General features: G+C 40.1%; 1 protein-coding gene across 2 annotated transcripts in view; it reads left to right on the forward strand.

Annotated features, from left to right (window-relative positions):
* Positions 1–21351, forward strand: part of cacna2d3a (calcium channel, voltage-dependent, alpha 2/delta subunit 3a) — a 113673-nt gene that overhangs the window by 42852 nt on the left and 49470 nt on the right. For both annotated transcript variants that reach the window (XM_061056889.1, XM_061056890.1), the window contains exons 5-10: positions 6226–6388; positions 11530–11661; positions 12675–12886; positions 13898–13972; positions 17235–17324; positions 17955–18068. In XM_061056889.1, the coding sequence (XP_060912872.1) occupies positions 6226–6388; positions 11530–11661; positions 12675–12886; positions 13898–13972; positions 17235–17324; positions 17955–18068 (786 nt within the window). The remainder of the gene's footprint in view (positions 1–6225; positions 6389–11529; positions 11662–12674; positions 12887–13897; positions 13973–17234; positions 17325–17954; positions 18069–21351) is intronic.

Consider the following 21351-nt stretch of genomic DNA (forward strand, 5'->3'; position numbering starts at 1 on the left):
AGGTTGTTAACACCATGATCAGGGACTGCATTAGTGGCACTGAGCACTCCTTCACTGTAATGCTGGAGCCACATAATTGACTTACACACACACACACACACACACACACACACACACACACACACATACACACCCACATACGCACACTTCTCTACCATCACACAGCCTTAAAATGATGCTCAGGAGGATGCACAGCTGCACACACATCCACACACTCCACAGTCGCCCCCCCCCCCCCCCCCCCCCCCCCTGCATCCACTCCCACTCTCCCTCCCACACTGTTGAAACTCAAAAGCTTATGGGTGCGATTTTAATCAAAATTAAAGCCCACATGTTGTGAATTTAAATAAGTCTATTAGCAGACTCATTAACTGTTGTTTGTTTAACTTTTTTTTTTCTGCTTGACTTTTTTCATTCAGAGTACTTCTAACAGTTTATGCCTCCGGTGGCGTTTGGCCCTTTTCTCTGTCTTTGTAGAAACTTACTTATAGAGCCAAGACATCTGCGCAACTCTAATTGTCTCTGTGAATCGAGTCATTAGTCTCTGTGGGATCCTGCTTTGGATCTGCTGCTGTAGAACTGGGCTCTTTGTTTGTGTTTGTTTTTCTGTCCATGTGGGTCCGTCCAATATACATTCGGCATCTGTTTTCAACATTTCACAAACATTTTTTTCGCCGTCTGCCTTTGACCCCCAAAAAGTGCTTCACTCTTCGGAAATTCTTAAACGTTTGGATTGAGATTTATCTTGCTGTGTTCCTCCAACTTCTAAACAGACAGAGAGAAAATTTGGAGCACAGCCAGAGTGATTGAAACATGGACTAGACGGAGATAACCTGGCTGTTGCAACAATGGTCGCACAGATAGCGCTGATAGTAGCCAAACCCTGCCAATGAGAGCTGTGTGCACAGGAGAGCAGGTTTGATTTGAATACCTGGAGGAGACAGCGGGTGGTGAGGAGCTTGATGAGGATTGCAAACAGGCAGTGAACAATAGATGGAAAGAAACGGACTGAGCCAGAAAAAGAAAGAGATGAACCAGGTTGGAAGGTAGAGTGAGGATCATAGAAAACCTACTAACAGGACAATGACAGATAGAGAACAGGAGACACAATGCAGGTGCTGTTAGCGCTGACTGTGCATGAAATTCATGTTTGTGTGTCCATGTCTGAGTCTGTATTTGTGTCAAATCATAATTATTAGTTTCCTCTTTATCCACTCAAGATTGTGTTATATTAGAGGTAGGGTTGATAATTTTTGAAAAACTAGCATGATTTAAAAAGTAGCATTACCTCAGTGCTCTGTCAGCACCCACCCCCTCCCCTCTGCGCTCCCTCAAAAGCCACGCCCCTCACTTACATGCACAAGCGCCATTGGTCAAGAAGCGGAGCTCAGCTCATGCTTTGAGTGTGGGCTCGTGCATGCATGGGTTGGAGAACGAGCAGGGAGACAGGGAGGCGTCTGATTGGTTCATCAGATCGGTACTTCGTGGCAGACATTGGTTGAAGTTTTTACAGGCTTACAACTGATACAGATGACGGATTTTCTAAATTCCTTTTTCAAAGCACATGAATTATTAATGTCTGTCAGGACCTAAAGACAATTTCAAACAAAATCTTAAAAAGTGTATCTGGAGAAAATTACCAACCCTGCCTTTAAGGTCAATTTTCTGTTTTCTGCAGAGTAGTTTGATTCAGAATAACTGGAATTTATTTTGCTATCAAAATAACTCTGACACACAATAAAGATTTTCCAAAAATTCCAAATCCAAGCATCTGATCTATAACTCAAGTGCAGCAGATCTATGTTAATCCATTTTGCACATTACAACATTTCCAGAGTTAATGTTAGCTTTTGGAAACTTTTAAATGATTTAAAATGAAATGTAATAAATATTTAAGCTTAAAATTAAACAAAAAAAATGAATTCAAGAGAAGAACAGATATACTTTATGGCACTAGATTAGATTTTTTTTTTTTTAAATGTAAGCCTGGAGAACAACATGCTGAGTGAGACCTGGCGATGTTGTGAAGTGGTAATCAGTTGGCCTCGTCTCCAGACACTTTGATCTTCTTTGGCAGCAAGTGAACGCGCAGCTGCCAGGAGCAGGGAGGTCAGAAAGGTGACATACGTAAGCAGTTCTCTGCATTGACACACTCAGATTGTCCTACCGCTTCAAGGTCATTCATTCTGCAGCATCATCAGATTTGATGTGACACTTGTTTCAACTAGTGGCAACCTTTGCTTGATCACAGTTTACATCACTGCAGACACCATCAAAACTCAGTGTCATCTAATCTGAACAAAAAAAAGATTCACACGATATCAAGCCCAATCAATAAAAGCTGCAACACAATGCTGACACATTTTCTGCTTTTAGGATGATACAGCAAACTTACTCACACACCAAAAGTTTCCTATTGACACATTGAGCTGATAAAGAGCAGTCTTATGAAACTTCTCTGGACCTACTGGCCTTCCTTTTGGCGCTGTTTAGTCTGCACTTATTTTCTGAGTGATATACGTGGCAATAACAGTAGTATTTGGTTTCTTTTTCTCAGAAAAAAAAAAACCACTGTTACAAAAATGCTTCAAGATTGGTTAAAAAAAAACAAAAAACAACAACTGTGAAGTTAGGGCCTGAAGGAGCCAAATAATGAGCTTCAACTTTCTGCAAACATTCCTTAACATAGCGTGGCCTACCAGAGTAAGAGGTGCTCGACGATGATTTAATTATTAGGAGCATATTCAGCTACAAGTATTTTGTGATCAAATATTTATTGGATATTTTTCAATATGGGGAGGCAGCAAAAAAATTACATTAAACAGACCAAGGCAAACATTGAGATACAGCAGTACCTGCCTCCCAACTCCCCACCCCGTCCACCACAGCACCCCGGCAGTGTGCGCCAGACAAAGATATAAAGAAGGCAAGGACCTAAGTACCTACAAAAAAAAAGAGACCAAAATAAAAACGACTATAAAAATAATAAAAACATGATAAAAAAGACATGCTCACAGAAAAAGAAGCAAAAAACCAAACAAACATGGAAACATGAGACTTCTGAGCCCCATTACCCCACCGCCCAGGGATCCAGATATCTGGACATAAACAAAACCATTCAAGCAAACAAGAATCAAAAGGATTATGCTGATTTCCTCCATCATCCTTCATCCATCATCCATCATCCATGACGATATGATGATATCTACAAAAGAACATAACATGTACAGTATGCATACAGTATGAGAAGACAAAAGGGGGTTACATAAAATATATACTATGTGTAGTGTTCAGAATGAGTGAGCGAGTAGGCACGGTTGTTATTAGCAGGGCTAATGAAATACAGATAACTACAGGAAAGCCCAGATTTTTTGTAGTTGCTTGGACCAACCAGTTATATTTAGTGTTTTGGCACACTGTCATCGGACTGTGGAGAGCTCCAGTTGGGCAATATCTCTGTAAGTGGAGAGCCATATATATCATATTCAGCCACAAGTAGTCGTGTGATCCATTGTGGATATATCAATATTGATTATAGCTGCTTTCAAATAAACAAATGTTTCACCTATGCAGCTGAAACAGCAGTTAAAATTCTTCTTTACGCTCTTTTGATGTTACAGTATTATATTTCTGATCCTTTTCAGCTAGTCTATTTTCTCTCTCTCTCTCTCTCTCTCTCTCTTTTTGCATTCTGTATTTTGCTCTGTCATATTTGCTTTTTGTAATATGTCCCATCATATTGTCCTCTCCTGTCCCATTCTGCTTGACCTGATGATATCGTTCTGTCCTGTCCTGTGCTGTCTTTTCTCTTTTTAAGCCCTTTCCTCTCCTCCTCACTCTTCTTGCTGTCATGTCTTAACCACTTTGAGCCCTACAATAACTTCCTCTCCTTATCTTCAACTATATATGCTTTAATTGAAAATCAACGATGGATGTAGCAAAAGTCAAGATTTCTTGTCTTGACTTAATGTTGATGTTTTTTTCTTCTTGTTTTGTGTTGCTACTATCCTGCCTGTTTTGAATGTCCTGCCTTAATGCCATTGTTTGAAGCACTCTAGTTTTTCCTTTTTAGAGTATTTTTCTTAGAGCTGACCTTACACAGTTATTTTATTTCTCTCTCACCCACTCAGTTGTTCGTTCTTCTTAAAAACACAAGGTTGTTGTTTTTTTTCCCAATAAAGCATCGCATTGAAACTGAAATAAAAAGTCCTTGTCAAAGTCGACCCATTTGGATTCTGTTCAGCCTGTTGTACTGGAAACATCAGGACTATACTGCTTGTAGAAAATAGCCCAAACACTGTAAAGGTTAATGTAGATCCAATCTTCACACCTGGTGGGTCAAGAACCGATAGTGAGAGGCATACTGATGTCGGGTAAAGACCCAGCTAAATGGTTACAGAAGAAACCCCCTGTCCTACTTAATGCCATACTCTGAAAGGTTGCCACTTGTCTGTTCATTCTCACCATGGCTCTTCTCTCTTTGGCTCTCCCAGTCTGAACAAGTATTTCAAGTATTTTGTTTTTCATCGTTTGTCACACCTAAAGGCATTGACCTTTCTTCTTTTGGTAACATGTCTTTAGTTTTGCGTCCACACAGGGATGGACGGAGACAGAAGGTGAGAAGAAGGAAACTCAAAGCAGAAATATGCACCACTGTGCTCTCTCTCTCTCTCTCTCTCTCTCTCTCTCACCTTGACATTGCAGTGTTCTCCTTGATAAAGGGCTAATAAGCCTAATCAGGGCTGATTAATTACACCGATAGGCACTGCGTTTGCCAGCCTAATTGATGGCTTTATCTGTGTTTTGCACTGGGCTGAGCGGATGATGATGTTCCTCGGGAGGAACTGCAAAGATTTTGCCCACATGAAGGTTACTGGTGCTGCAACAGTGACATGTGCTGAAGATCTGAGAACTTGTGTTAGCTTTTGTAATGCATATATAAGGTATGAGGACTTTTTAATGTCACTGCGTTTTTTCTCTGCACATATCACCTTTTTTCTTGCTCCTGCCGTCCTTTCACTAAAGTCCAGACAGTGTCTGTCCCCCTCCGAATGATAACACATGTACTGAAGCTTTGTATTGGACTCTTGAGAATGGCAATTCATTCTCCTCAGAGGGCTTTTTCAAATCCTATTCTCTTGGCCATTATAAGAGAAATCAATGTGGCCTTAAGCCATGTAATCACCAGCGCTCACCTGTGCGAGAATTGAACTGCTGCTGCTGCAGCCAGTGCTGGTGACAGTACGGACAGTCAAATACATTTCTATTTAAGAAATAAATACGTTTGACTGTTGCTTTAAAGGTTGTTTTTCTTCAGCTAATGCTTGTTATTTCAACCATTTACAACACAAAATGGTGTTGAGGATTACAACTCTGTAAACAATTTAAGATCATGTCAAAGAAAAATACACTTTTAAACAAGAAAAAAGAATGATTGAAATATTTGGAAGCACACAGACTAGGCTTGAGATGTAGGCACAATTATTTTAAAGGACAAGTTAGAATGAATAAATGCAATGCATGGTTTTTCAATGATTCACAGTTACCGCAGAAAGAACCAGTCTTCTCAAGACTAAAGATGAAAAGTCATGCAAAGTTCTCTGGTTTTACCTTCAATTTACATCTTTCAAAGACTTGTTGTATTGCCTTTGTGTATGTCGTATATATCTACATGTATATTTACAAAACAAAATTAATTTGCTCTAAAATGTTAAGTTTTTTTTTCCACCTGCTTGTGTGTGTTTTGCGTTTTGTTGCCCTTACATGTACCGAGGCCTTTTGCGGCTTGTGCTGCCGCTGTGTGGAAACTCGCTCTACAGAGCCTTTGTGTTGCAGTGAGCCATGTGCTCTATATTTATCTAGCTCTATGATTTATTAATAGTCTCCTCGGTATGCGCAGTACTAAAAATACTGTGGCGGCAGAGCACCACATGCAGCATCGAGCTAGGATGGGAGTGTTGGAGCCGAGTGAGGATTTGTCAACTCAGCAGCTTTCCACTGTAACATGTAAAACTGGAATGATCCAGGGACTCAGGTTACCTCAGTACGCCAACTCAACTCTGACTCAGCACTAAAGTGGCCCAGTCGTTCTACTCAACGATAATTCCGCGAGTCAATCACGTAGAAGCGGAGATGTTAGGAGTCTGAATGAAACAAAGGTGTGTTAATTGAACGTGAAAACTAATCCCTGTCTCTTTTTCTTTCCCTTCATCTCTGTCTCTCCAGTATGAATACTTCAATGCAGTGCTGATCAATGAGGTTGATGAGGAGGGGAACAGCGTTGAGCTGGGAGGAGAATTCCTGCTGCAACCTAACGACCACTTTAACAACCTGTCCGTCAACCTCAGCCTCAGCGTGGTGCAGGTGCCGACCAACATGTACAACAAAGGTTTGTTTACTGATCATTTTCTGCTCCAAAAGTGTGCAGAAAAGTTTCATACTAACATCATGAGCATTGTAGTGGTGGTTTGTTCCCTGCTTAACTAATGACTGTTGATAAAGTCCAAATAAAACTGACCACTGAGGCCCCTAGGCAGTGAATCTTACAAAGATACAAAGATCTTTGTTACCTGTTTCTTGGCCGTGATAAAAACATGAACCTTCCCTTTGACATGCCCAGACCATTGACTGAATATAAATATGGACACATGTTTCCACCTCCTCCTCCAGTTGTACGAAGCCAAAAGAGACGATGCAGTAAAAACTGGCTTTAGGAGCAGAATAGAGTTGGTAGGAATGATATGCACCAAATGGTAACAGGTGGGGAGTCGAACCAGTCGACTCAGTACAGTCCACAGCAGAACAGAATCTTGTGTGTGTTTCTCGCGTCACTTTCCTCTCACCATTACTCCTCTAGTCTTCTAATCCATTTCACAATGTGCTGCAACTGAGCTGTCATAGCATTGTGCTCCTTTTTAGCATCGAATATTACATTAAAAGGAGACTTCTCAGGAAAGTGAACACTGACATAAATCAGCATGAGAAGAACAAACTATAATGAAAGAAACTTTTTATACAAAATGTATTTGACTTGTATTTGGTGGTCAAACCTAATCTCCCTTATCTTTAACAAAATAACACAAAAAAAAACACATGATTAAGTGTAACATTATAAAATATTTTAAACAATGTGAATAGTGTCAACAGACGTATAATCTACATCTCTCAGTTATTTGTAGTAATTACTTAATTGAAACACTGATGTAAAGATCTACTTTGTGTGTGCACATGGATGTACGCCTGTGTCCACAGGAGGGTTTGACTTCATTAACTGTAACTCTGTGGACAGTCCCTACCACACACTGACTTAAATAATCAGACATTCTGCTAATTTACCATCTACTCAAGTCCATCCCAGAGAAGTCATGGCTTTGCACAAAGCTCAGTGGACACAGGGAATGTCATGTCGGCTTAGTCCAGCTACTAGAGGCAAAGAAATTATATGCAAAGAGAGAGAGGAGAGAAGAGCAGAGAGAGGGAGTAAATGAGAGAGAAAGTAGGTTAAGTCAGACTGATGGAAGGTCTGAGCAACAGATTAATTACAGCAAGGTGGGAAAAGGAGAAGAGGGGAGTGAAAGTGACAGGAGGAGCGAGATTGAAATGGGAAGAAATTAAATGAAGGAGCCAGGAGAGTGAGGCTGGCAGACCGGCGCGCCGATACACGGAGAGGAAGAGTAATTTTGATTTGATTCACAGGCAAATGAGTAGAATTACACACACACACACACACACACACAGAAAGAGGGAGAGAGAAGGAGAGAGAGAGAGAGAGCTCTGTAAGGGTTTTAGATCTGCAGGCTTTGTTCGCTAGTACTGATAACATTGATGTGTCGGCTGGGACTGCAGGCAGCTCGTTGGTGGGCAAAGAATCACGGATAAGCAAAAGGAGAGAGAGGAGTTCGGTTTGGGGGGAAGGAGACTGTGAATGATTATTTTTTAAAGACTTTTGAGAACATTTTAAAATGTGCTTTAAGTTTGTATGCCAGTTAATACAGCATAATCAGCCAAGAGGTTTGCAGGTTTCTCAGAATGCCGTATGTGTGTGTGGCTGTGTGTGTGTGTGTGTGTGTGTTGCTACAAGTGCGGTCAATAAAATGAAAGCGACATTTTCTTGCTTCTTACTCATTAATCTGTTTGCCCCTGGAGTTTCTATCTGGCACCTGCAGGACTGTGCAGTTAAGTTAGCTATAATGAAATGTTTATTTCAAATTTCAATCTAAAGTTTTGAATTACACAATTAGAAATAAGCCAGGTCTGTTAATATGTTTGAAATAAGTGTGCAGTCAAACGTTTGTGTATAGCAGAAAATCATTATAGAAGTGATCTTTGGACACTTCCATTAAAGAGCAGTTCCAGATAGCGTTCTGTGTTTTTTAAAGAGACCAAACATGACTCCATGAGATCTTCCTTTAAACAGGCACAAACCTTTAGAAGAACCAGACTCGTTGGTAAATACAGTCATCTGCCTTGATTGGATGGGCTGAGAAAATAAGATAAGAGGTATGCAGAAAGACTTTAGAACGATTTTTAAAGACTTTTGGAAAAAAGTGAAAATCATAAAGAACATTGTGGACACTGCCAAACTGTTGCAGTCAGGTAAAAAAAAATATACCCAGTATTTTTATTTATTTATTTTTAAGATTTATTTTTGGGCTTTTTGTGCCTTTAATGGAGAGATAGGACAGTGGATAGAGTCAGAAATCAGGGAGAGAGAGTAGGGAATGACATGCGGGAAAGGAGCCACGGGTGGGATTCGAACCTGGGCCGCCTGCTTGGAGGGCCATGGCCTCCATACATGGGGCACACGCACTTACCACTGCGCCACCAGCGCCCCAATACACCCAGTATTTTGAAGGAGGAAAAACTCCCTGAAAAAGTTTGAGATTTGGGTCTAAATAGATAGTGACGTATGATGATGCATACACTAGTGATATACAAATGTTACATAACTCACACATCGTACAGGACATAATTAACTTCAGTGCATCATTAACAATTTGTAACCCACAAGAAGTGGACCTCAGCTTCCTGAATGAAATCCTCTGATTTTTTTATTGACCCTTTCATCACCCCAAATTGCCAACCCCAATACAGTATATACCATGGACTCTGACTTCAGTTCCACATCACACAATTACCTAAAGGAAAGCATCCATATGTTGGTGGTCACTTCGTAAGGGCCAGTGACTAAGATGCTGTTTGTTTCGAGCTGGGAGTGAGAAATGGTTGGATGATAGGGGATCATCTTTGGGTAGACATCCATGGGTTTAAGGCTTAACAGATGCACAGTAAGTCACAACAGCAAATATAAGACGCATCATACATTGTATTTGACCTGTAATCAGTGCAAGAATGTATCTAATTTTTTTTTTAAATGAAGAAAGATGTTCTTGCATTATCCGCTTCTTTCATCGCAATTTGTCCTATTTCTCAAACCTTAGCTACCACCACTAGCCAGTCGCTGTCATCTGAACCTTTTTGTCATGCTGCCGAAGGTTTTGCCGTTGCCTGTGCACTTCATAAATGGTTTGGTAGCAGCAGTGATGAATTAGAGGTGAAGTCCATGACAGCAGAGAGCTCCATGCCCCGTGGAGATTAATCGCAGGAGGAACACACCACGCCAAACATCCATCTTCCAAACTCACAACATGAGCCACACCATCATGCTTCATGAGGCTGCATGACAGGAACATGTGCCGGGGACGCAGTGAAGCCATTCACGCATTCCACGGCAGGTCGATATACTGTAATGTCCATAACCTAACCTTTATTCTCTTTGTGATGGAGGAGTGTTCACATTCATGTGATGGAATTTGTACACACACTTGTCTCTTCTTACTGCTCTCCTGTTTCTACTCATGCTTCCTCGCTAGTCTCTTTAAACCCTCCTCACTGATCATGTCAAAGTTACCTAATAGAATTAAGTTGATTTCAGCTTAGATCTGTGCAGTGGGAGTACTGCACATTAAGGCCACATGGACATGTGAATTTATAGAATCATGGGAGCTTCATTGGTCAGATTGAATCATGAAGTGTATTATTAAGATGAATTTAAATAACAGCTTAGAGGAAAAGCAGAGCACGTCGTACTCTCTGCCTCATCATGACGAGTGGAGACGGTAATAGACTCTCTAACTGCTCCAGAAGTGACCGTATTGTAGTGTAAATGGAGCCTGGATCAAATCCAGCCTCTACTCCATAGAGGTGGACGGGTGTTTACTATCAAGAGAGCAGGCTTTAGTGTGCTAGCTTCCAGAAGGCTAATTCAATCATGGCTTATTGGCATGACTGTTGACAGCAGAACAATGTTGCCAGCATAGGGGATGATGGGAAATCTGTTATCTGCTTTCTTTCTCTCTGTCCATTAGGTACGTGTCTGTCTGCCTTTCTCGCAGTCATTTTCTGCCTGCCTTTCTGGCTCTCGTTTTTTATCTCTCTCTAAAGGCTTTTGTGTACGTGCTTTACTGTATAAAATGTCTCTCTGCCAGTTCATCCTTTTCCGCTTCCAGCTACCCCCCCCCCCCCCCCAAGCTTCTGAACCGACTGCATTGAGGTAGCAAGTGGCTGAAATAAGCTTAGCCGCCTGGTCACTAACCAGTTACCTTTCATGACGCCTGCAGTCTGTAAATAGAATAAGCTGAAGTGATTGGATATCATAAGACCCAATGTTCAGTATATCACAATCAGATTGAAGGGAAGTGTGAGCAAAAGCAAGAACAAAAGCACATAAAGTGTAGAAGCACATGGGCATACACGTAGGGACTCAAAATGTGATTCCCATGGACATACATTAACGCTGCCATGTAGAGGCTCAGAGGTAACAGTTCATTTTACTTTCAACACTTACTGTGTTATGCATTTGATTGGTTATTTTATCTCCCCCCTCCAATAATTGACAGAGCTTACACGATACTTTGGTTCATCTTCATGACATACAAGACAAAAGGGCTTTATCTGGAGAAAATTTTTTAGATTTGTGTTTTGTTTGTTTTTTGCAGGAAAAAATGTTTTGATAAATCACCTATATGAATTGAACCAGACATACATGTTCAGTGTCTGTTAGAATCTTTTTTATATGGAAATCAATGTGATACATTTTTTAACCATCTAGTAATTTATAATATGCCACCAAATGGTACAATCGGTACTTTACCATAGCAATTTTGAATGAAAACAGCGGCCACAAAGTTCAGCTCTTTTTTTTCAATAAACTTGCTGGTCCTGCATTTTCCCTTTGTCGGGCTGAAGAGTCCACTGTCTCTACTATTTATACTCTCTTGTATCTCCCCTATTCTCTTCCCTCTGTTTTTTGCAAACACTTTCCCTCTATCTGTCTGTAAGAAAAAAAAGGCCCTAAAGGGGATCCGTGTAGGTGCTGTATATAATGTGATTTATTTGGTTGAATTCTTGCTAAAGAATGCATTTTCCAACCTTCAGGACTGCAAAACAATGTAACCATTTTACTCAAGTGGTGTTTTCTTTTCTCTGTGCTTATCACTGTCTTCCCTTCTTCTTCTCTCCAACACTCAGACTCTGCGATTGTCAACGGTGTGTACTGGTCAGAGGCCCTGAATAAGGTGTTTGTGGATAACTTTGAGAGAGACCCATCACTCATATGGCAGTACTTTGGCAGTGCCAAAGGCTTCTTCAGGCAGTACCCAGGTAAGTGGGTGTTTGTCTCTGAGGGTGGATGTGGGTTAGGTTGTAGCTTTCTGTGTGTGTGTTTGTAATTAAAAGTCTGTCTCCTTAAGGCAGAGGCAGGGGTCTGTGGGAATGTTTGGTAACTGACAGGTGGATACTGAGGGGGGGGGGAGCAGGTTGATAAGGGAGACAGTTGATAGAAGAAGAGAGAGAGGGTTGGGGGGTGACCGGGAGAGATAGGTGAGATTGTTGGAGAGTGGGTGAAGTAAATGGATAGAAATCTAATATTCAGGTGAAGTGGAATGAATAAGAACAGAAGCTAACAGATCATTAAAGAGATTAGTCTTTTGTAGAGAATTGGTTGTATGCAGGACATAGTATAAGAAAATCAACGAAAAGGCCTTTTTGCTTCTTTTTTTAATCTTTTGACAACATGAACCTGCATAAAAGTGGTTTGTGATGCTGTTTAATATCACAAGCCTCAGTCCTCTTCTGGCATATACATCGTGTGCAGCTCTGGCTATCAAAAGGCCTCCTCCACTGTAATCTATTGTTGGTTTTCTGACCTGGACGACTCCAAAGATATTGCAGCACAAAGACTCAAAAATGAGAAAGAAAAATATATTCCTTAGAATTCACAAAAACTTCAGAAATCAGTGTTTCCCGTGAATTATTCAGTGCAATTTGGACATGTCTAGTCAGGGATGTTACTGTTGAATTTTTCAGTGTAATTTTCCATTGCAATGAGCACTCCACTCACCTTAACAGTACCGGGTTGGCAGCACCCTGCACCCAACCTTTCTGCAATGCCAAAGATCAAAAGAAGGAACAAATCTGTTTTGTCTTTTTATTTTAGGAGAACCAAACTGCAAACATTTCTCTTTTTTTCTTTCTCTTAAGTTAAAGGTGGTTATTTGAACATCTTATGAAAAAGTTTGTCTACAGCACACAATTCCTTGCCACTTTTGTCCATTTCATTTTAACAAAATTCCTGCACTATTTTTAACGAGTGATCCTGACTCTGTCTCTTCAAGGGATCAAGTGGAAGCCAGATGAACACGGAGTCATAGCTTTTGACTGTCGAAACAGGAAATGGTACATTCAAGCTGCCACTTCTCCAAAGGACGTGGTCATCCTGGTCGATGTGAGCGGCAGCATGAAAGGCCTCAGGCTGACCATCGCCAGGCAGACTGTCTCCTCCATACTGGACACTCTTGGAGACGACGACTTTTTTAATATCATCGCTGTGAGTCCGTGCAGATGTGCACACAGCTGGGGGGTACACAAACTACTTAACAAACTCACATTTCCACATCCTCGGATCAGAGGAAACGCTAGAACGAATCAGCTTTCTCTCCCGTCACGCTCACAACCAATTAACAGTTAGCTGAATGAAGATTTGAATTGCAAAAACGACAGTTGTGATTGGATCCCGCCTCGGGCACCGAAACCATTGTTATCGCTTCTCAGTCTGATGAAACTCCATAAGCTTGTATATTTGTGTGTGTGTGTGCATGAGCATGCACTTGCAAGTTGTGTGTGTCTGATGATATTTCACATCAAACCGTAGCTAGTCACTTTGCCAGCCTCCATCCTTTTTCTCAACGGAACAAAGTCTTCATTATCATTTGATATCCTAATCATGTTATTTTGAAAATTATTCTTTTGAAAAGTAAAGAAAAGGGGGATTTGTGCAATCAGGCAGAAACATATTGTTTTCACCTCACACTCTTTCAATGGATGTGTCGTTTTGTCGCGCCTCTTTCTTCTTTTAATTTGTGCCACTTTTACTGTGACACCGTCTATAAACATGAAGGAATTTCTCTGATAAAAGAAACAAAGTTTTGTGGAAAAAATGCCATTCATTTTGTCTAAAGTATCTGAAAGGAGAGGAAAAACTCTCAAAAGTTTTTGTTTTTTTAAAGTCAGTCTTTTGCAGTGATTGTTGGTGCACGTGTCTCTGTGTCTACATACACACACATATTTGCATATTTTGCTGCCTCTGAAGGAACACACTCCCATTTTTTTTATTGAACTTTGAAGTTGTTTCCATACTCATGCATTAAATAGTGAGTATTATCACGAAATACCAGGCGCTGGGTACATTGTGTACCGAGCAATGTGTGCGCTTTTCATCAAGATGAGGGGATTTTCTGACTTTTTCATTTTTGCATTCTTAAACATACGTTTAGACATTTAAGCAGAATTAAGGAGGGCAAAAAGAACGATGTGAATTTTTCTTTCTGTATTGTTTCAGTACAATGAGGAATTGCATTATGTGGAGCCGTGCCTCAATGGAACTCTGGTCCAAGCAGACGTCACCAACAAAGATGTAAGATTTTTTCTTTTTCTTATCTGCTGCTGTTTTTCTCCTGTTATCTTCACTTCACACCTCAGTGTTAGATATTGTTTTCACCTTCAGGCAAAGAAGAAATGTAAACTCTACACATGTTTATAAAAAGGTTATGAAGGACAAAATACAACCTTGTAAATGTTCCAAATTGAAGTCTTATTTGAATCTACATTGACTATAAGTGGGTATAGGGATGTTGCTTTCTGATCCATCACTTATAAAGTGTCTCTGAGCCTATTAGTGTGATTATCTTCTTAAAATGATTTCAAAATGGCAGAAGGGCGAGTTAGGCCTGATCTGAGTGAAAAGTGTCTTAAAGAGACACTCCACTAATATCACACACAAAAGACTGTTAACAGGCGTACTATAGACATACTATATATACTATAGGAGTACTATTTGTAACAGTTATTATAAAGGCTTTGGAGGCCTTATGTGTTGGAGGCCTTATGTGTGTAAAATAGGATGAATTACCTTCAGTGATGGCACTGTTTGAGAGTCCTGTGTGCATTATTCCTTTCTTGTATCCACTCCTATCTGTTTCATACAGTAAATGCTCCATCTCCAGGTATCCAATTAGATTTCCATCTCATTCACATTACTTCAGTTTCCATTAGGAGATTCAATTTTTAAAATTCAATTCAATTCAATAACTCTTATTACCTTTAGTCCGGGCCTGGTACTGTATATGATATATAAGTATACACACATCTGTGTGTGTGTGTGTGTGTGTGTGTGTGTGTGTGTGTGTGTGTGTGTGTGTGTGTGTGTGTGTGTGTGTGTGTGCCTGTTGGTTTAAAACTTAATTTATGTTTAGCTCTAAGTGAGTGTACACTAATGCATATTTATTAGCATTATGTGTTTAATTCCAGATGGTAGTTCAATGTTTGTGTGACTCAGCCTGCTGAGGAGGTAAGGCAGTCTGCACTAGCAGATAAGGCTAATGTCTTTGACTTCAGCTGAGGGTAGAAAGTGACTGTCCCATTGGAGACTTTTAAAGGTATAATACCCAAGACTTTTAACATTCTCCAAGCAGATATCACATATATCCTGCCTAAATATATCGTTGTCTTTCTAAAAGGAGGGTGAAGTCAAACTTATGATGGGTTTGTTGTTCTAAGCTCTGATTTCACACTGATGGGACGGTGCTTGTTTATTTCTCACTCAGAGGCCCCACCATGTTTCATACATGTTTTTTTTTATTGTGAACCTCTCCGCGTTAGCCGTGCCCCCACGTGGGTGAAGAGAGACAGCATGTCAATTTATTCAAATGTTCCTAGTTGTAACATCGCCTAAAGATTTAACTTTTTACTGGTATTTTCTAAATCCATTAAAACTAAGCAGGATTTTATAAATAGTTTGTAATTTTTAATGAATGTATTACAGGGGCTTAAATCTGATTTATCATTATTGATCATGGCACTGCCTGTTCATTTATTGCTGAGACAAGCCTATTCTATTGAAATCATCACACAGTACTCACCGTATAATGTTTTTCTCAGAAACTTTTTTTTGTCCCTCTCTCTTCTGTTCATTTATCAGAACAGCACCTGCCTCTGTTTTGCAATAAACAACAGGCCGTGGAATCAAAACCTCAGGCTTCAACAAGCTGTGATTTAAGATGTTTTTGTTCCTTCATTAATATGTCCCTGTGGCCAGACTTCATTACGCTAGCTGCTGGGATCACCTTTGAATATATCTGAAGCATGTACCGTTTTGATGTCCAATGAACAGTTCAGTAGCTTGTAGTGCAACAAAAGGTTAGCAAAATTTGGCATTGCACTAACACACACACACACACACACACACACGCGCACTTTCTGAAGTCTGCCACTTAAGTACACTGCTGCACTAGGGATTGAGCATAGCCTGCTTTGCTGAGACAAATCACTTCGATCACAATACACACACACACACACACACACACACACACACACACACACACACACATACATAGATACATACACACACATAGTCTCATGCAATGTCCAAAGTTAACTGAGCTCCAGGGTACGTCCTTTTGTTGGAACCGATTAACCTTTTTATCGACATCAGAGGAAAGGTTGTGTCTTTAGCCATACGTGGGGTTGTCAGGAATGCTTGAGGTTGTTTTTCTGCTCAATTGTATTTTATTTTGCTGGTTCTTATGCGTGTGTTATTGTGTGTGTTTGCCCCCAAGTGAGAAAGCTCAGAAATGGCCTTACACTGCTTTGGTCCCCTGCTGTGTTGAGAGACTTTTCTCCTCCCATCAGTAAAGAGCAGAAGACTGGGGAAGATCAATGTCGAGTGAGGGAGAGAGAGAAAGAGAGAGAGAAGAGCACTAGAAAAATCAAAAAGCACAGACAATGGAATAAAGGTTGGGTGTAGATTTGGGTGGCTGATCGTTAAAGGTGGAAAATGTTTTTGCAAGTAGCTGCAAAGGACCTGTGTCAACATGTAATACTCAAAGTGCCAACGACTGGGTCTAAAAGGCTGTTTAAAACTTGCATTAACATCCATCCTGGGTTAACTGATAACAAGAAGATAGCCTGAATGCTAGGTGTCAACACACCTCAATGCGCCCTAAGGACGGAGTGAGATCCAACAGCTCAGATCACATACAGTACAGATGTGGCACGGATTTATGCACATTGGTTTGGTAGTGTAAATGCTCATGCACCCTGGACATCATTAAGGAGGGAGTGTGCTTTTTTGCTAATTACACCGGGGAGTGAATTCTGATCCCCACTGCTCAATGGAGACGCAATATACATGCAAAGTGTAAACGCCGTTTTTGTGCTGTCCACATGTTATCAGATCAGCCAGGACGGATGTTTATGTAAAGTGTAAGTGGCTAATTTTTTATTAACAGGTGACTTGGATTACTTGGTGTGTAAGAGAGTTTCATGCCTTTTTTTTTATCTTCAGGCCGTTGCAAAAGTTGTGCACGAGACCCTTGAGATTGCTGACATCATCATTTAACTTGTCATTAATTGCCACAGATCAGAAATGATGGTGTAATTAGATCTATGAAGAGACACAATCATTTGCCTATGTACACCAGATAAAACAAAAAAAGTTTGAGGGCAGACAGATCATTCTATTTCTCTTTAAGATGGCAGTAAATCAAGGAATGTAAATATGATTTATGAGCAAACAAAATCAGTATCTTACATTTTTTTAAAGCATTAGCCCAGTTCTCGCCACGTGTATTCTTTTCACCATGAGTGTAACAATTCCTCCTTTAAACTTCATTCCCCAGCATTTCCGGGAGCACCTTGACAAGCTGTTTGCTCAAGGCATTGGTATGTTGGACATAGCTCTGACCGAGGCCTTCAATCTTCTCAGTGATGTAAGTAAAGCACACACACACACACACACACACACACACACACACACACACACACACACGCACACACACACACACACACACACACACACACACTCAGACAAAGAGGAAGCTGCTTTGTGCACAAAATTGATAAGCGTGTTGTAATTATTTGCTGCATATAAGAATCATTCAAGAACAAGAAGTAAACAAGGCCTTTAATGACTCAGGTTAGGGGTTCAACATCTCATTATGGACAAGCAATTAATCAAACACACGCAAACAGACATACACACATTTACCCTCCTTCTTTTGATGCGTTCATTATGTATTTTAACAACATGTGTCTATCAAAGTGCTAACTGCAATGACACGTGTGTCCATCTTGCTTAATGACTCCTCTCTGTAATCTGAGGGGGCGTAATACACTCTGAAGGTAGTCTGCTTGCATGTGTGTTATTATTCTTTTAGCCTATACAGCACTGTTTGCTTTTAGGATTTGAAGTTGAGTCAGATTTTCAATTTTCTATTGGAAGGTAAATAGCTTGGTAAATGTTTGGTAAAACAGATTTGAAAGGAGCTTTTTTTTTTTCCTCCTCCTGCATTAACCTCACTTTCTCAACCTTTTTCCTTTTTTTTTTTTTTCATCTCCAGTTCAACGAGACTGGGAGGGGCAGTGAATGCAGCCAGGCCATCATGTTGGTGACGGACGGGGCAGTGGACACATACGATGCCATCTTTGCCAAGTATAATTGGCCTGATAGGAAGGTAGTGTATTAAACAAAAACACACGCATGACATTACTGTACCATTGAAGTTCAGAGCATATCCAATGGAAGCTTACATGACCACTGTGTTCAACAGACCCAGGCATTCACGATCACGAACAAGGCTGCTGTTAGCGGTTTGTTGTATATGACAAACTCAGAGCAAACTGTGATATTCAAAAATATGTAGAAGTTAAACACTTAATCCAAAATACAAACACAGCTGCAGAGACATATGAAGGAAGAACTGAGGGAATAAATCGGACTATGAATGCACAAATTAAGGCTTTTAATGAAATGGATTAGGTAATACTTATTACTTTGACACCTTAAATAGCAGCATCAGCCATCAGTATGAATGTGACCTGCGATGTATAAAGCACTCCAAGTAGTTAGAAGACTAGAAAAGCGCTTTACAAGCTCAGGTCCATTTATCCTGGTAGGAATTGAACCACCTTTATATGAAAAGACAGACTTAACCCTGAAGTTTCCTTAATAATTGTAAAGGATTGAACTTTGTTCTTCTGCAGAGGATTGAAGATCACCAGTTCTGTTTACCATAAAATAATCTCTCTTCATACCATGCTGCATATGAAGTGTTTGAGGTTGTTTTTTTGAGCATGTGGGTCAGTTCAGGAGTTTGATACAGGCCACATTTAAAAAAGTAATGCGACCCAAACAAAACAATTTGTTATAAGCAAAGAAATCAGAATTTATCATTAAGGCTTGCAGTGTGAACGCAGCCTATGGGGTCCTTTGAGTGGGCTTTAAGACAGAGTTTAGCAGGGCCCTGTCTCTGAGGAGCACGCTGTCTTTCTTGCTGTCCTACCAGGTAATTGTGGTACTCAGCTGACAGGCCATAAAATGAAAGGGGAGGTAGAGAGGAGATGGGGGGGACGGAAAAAGGATTCTGTAAAGGAAAGCCCACAAGGTCTTTACCCTTAAAAGGTAGCAAAAAGAAGTGCTATAAAGATGGAAGTGCAAGATGCATACAACACATAAAACATGTAAAAATATGTAGATGTCATATACAATGTGTGATAATATGACTGTAAGGGTACCAAGAATAACACACTTTGCCTCTACATAGGATTTATTAGCCTATTTAAATCTTGAGCCAATGGGAGTTTATGTTTCTTTGCATTTATATAGGAACCAGTTTGTCACCATAAGTGCTGGGTCGCGTCTTATGGCCCCTGTTGAAACGACTCACATACACCCCCACACCCCTTTTCTCACTCCTGCCTCAAGGCTGAACAGCAGTGAGCAGAGACAGGACAAGGCTACTAGATAGTTCCATTTAGAAGAAGCCCCGCTGATAATAGAAGTCTTCGGTCTCTGTCACTCTCCAGTCTGCCTCTCTGTGTCTCTCTCTCTCTCTTTCTCTTTCTTTCCCTCCCTCTCTTTTTTTTCTATTGGTCTTTAATGGCTTCCTTCCAACCAACCGTACAGCGTCACACCACTGTCTAGCATCACACTGAGAATGCATGCTTGCTATAGAATAACTGAATACAAATTAGTAACAGAATATCAGATGGAATTTATTCCAAATGCTATATGGTGATCATATCACAAGACAGTAGAGAAATTATTGCCATGAGAAAAGTCTAAAATAATCAAAACCAATACAACACAATCCATAATGACTTCCTCTGTCATGTTACATCAGTCATTATCTTCTAAAAGGTTTTGCTGTTTTGATGATTGCCATTTGTGGGAAAAGAATGCTGCAGAAGTGTTTTGCATTTCTTTTTACGTAAAGGGGACATGTGAAAAATCCACTTGTACAGTGTTTTTGAACATATATTTGTGTAACCTGAGTGTCTACTGACCCACAACATGTGAAATAAATCCATCCAGTCCTTTGTTTGTGGTCTGCATAAGTCTTACAACACAAAGAAAAATGCTCCGTTTCAAATTTGCTCAACGTGTGATGTCACAAGTTGGATTCTGGTAAAAAATACCCTAGACTCATTTGCACACCCAAACACCGATACATTCATGAAAGACATGTATCGATGCATGGGATATGATCTAAGCTCCTCCCACTATGTTGTCTTCGTGTTCACATTTGGTCTCATTCATTATTAATCACTGTCCTTTCTCATGCCAGTTTTAATTTAATAATTCAAAAGTTGAATTTGGTAGAGCTGCATCCACATGTGCATCTTACAGTATCTGATTGCAATAACTGATTGTGTTAAATTGACATCAGCACTTTTTAGAGTGCCAGATTATCCAACAGTTAAAGCTAAATGCTCATGTTTGATATCATTTCTGTCATTTAATATCTATCTGTTTTTTCCTCTTTTTTAGCTCGTGTTTTTTGCCAGGACCGCCTTGTAAAAAAGATTTTGTATCACAAAGGGAATATTCGTAGTCAAAATAAATAAAAATAGAATAAGATAAAAACAAATAGAAATAAAACCTGCATTCTCCCCTAACAAAGAAAGACAGACCATTTCCTGTCTGTGTCGTTGCCAAATTCTTTCTTTCCAAAATCCCCAGAAAGTAAAGCATCCTCGACAGTTCTGACTCCCCAGACATCTGATCTCCTGACAGATTGTTCGTGTTTGGCACATGGAACTGCCTCAGGGACAAAAACATGTGATGTGCCTCTATATTATTTTTTTAAAAGCCGGTTTTGCATGGTGGCACAGATTCAAATCAATGAAAGTAGATCACTCTGCATACAAGCTAAAATCGTTTCAGCCATTCTACAGCCTCTTCCACATAAGTATCTTTCTCTGGCTTTGTCAGCAGAAAAATCAAGTTTTATTTCGGGTCAGAGCCAATGGAAGGTTGATTGCAGCTCATGGTTCAAAGTTGTATCATTTGTAGATTCACTTTTTATTTTGTGTAGCGCTTGGTATTTTTTTCAAAATGTTTTATCGCTATTTTCTTTGTAAAATGGCAAAAAAATAGAGCCTATGTAAATTACATAATTTTGCTTTGTAGAAAAGGCAATCACACCAAAATCACTGCACAGACCAGCACTGATAATCGGGCTTGTAGTTTGCCAACAATCTGGATTTTAGTCCATCTGGCAAAGACAGGAGGAAGTTAGCGAACCCAGGGAGCTGATGAAAGATGTTGTTTTCTGTTTGTCCTTGTCAGCCTGGCTAACCTTGAAGCCAAAGGTTTAGAAAAAATGTAAGGGAGCCACATGTTCTCCTCTAAATTGTAGGAGATTGATATATGCAGACCTACATACAACCTTACACATGCATGCTGGTACACTTTACTTTCTTCACTGCACATACCTTAATCTGTCAATGTTTTGC

Source organism: Labrus mixtus, chromosome 15 (genome assembly GCF_963584025.1).
Source record: "Labrus mixtus chromosome 15, fLabMix1.1, whole genome shotgun sequence".
Classification (NCBI taxonomy): domain Eukaryota; kingdom Metazoa; phylum Chordata; class Actinopteri; order Labriformes; family Labridae; genus Labrus; species Labrus mixtus.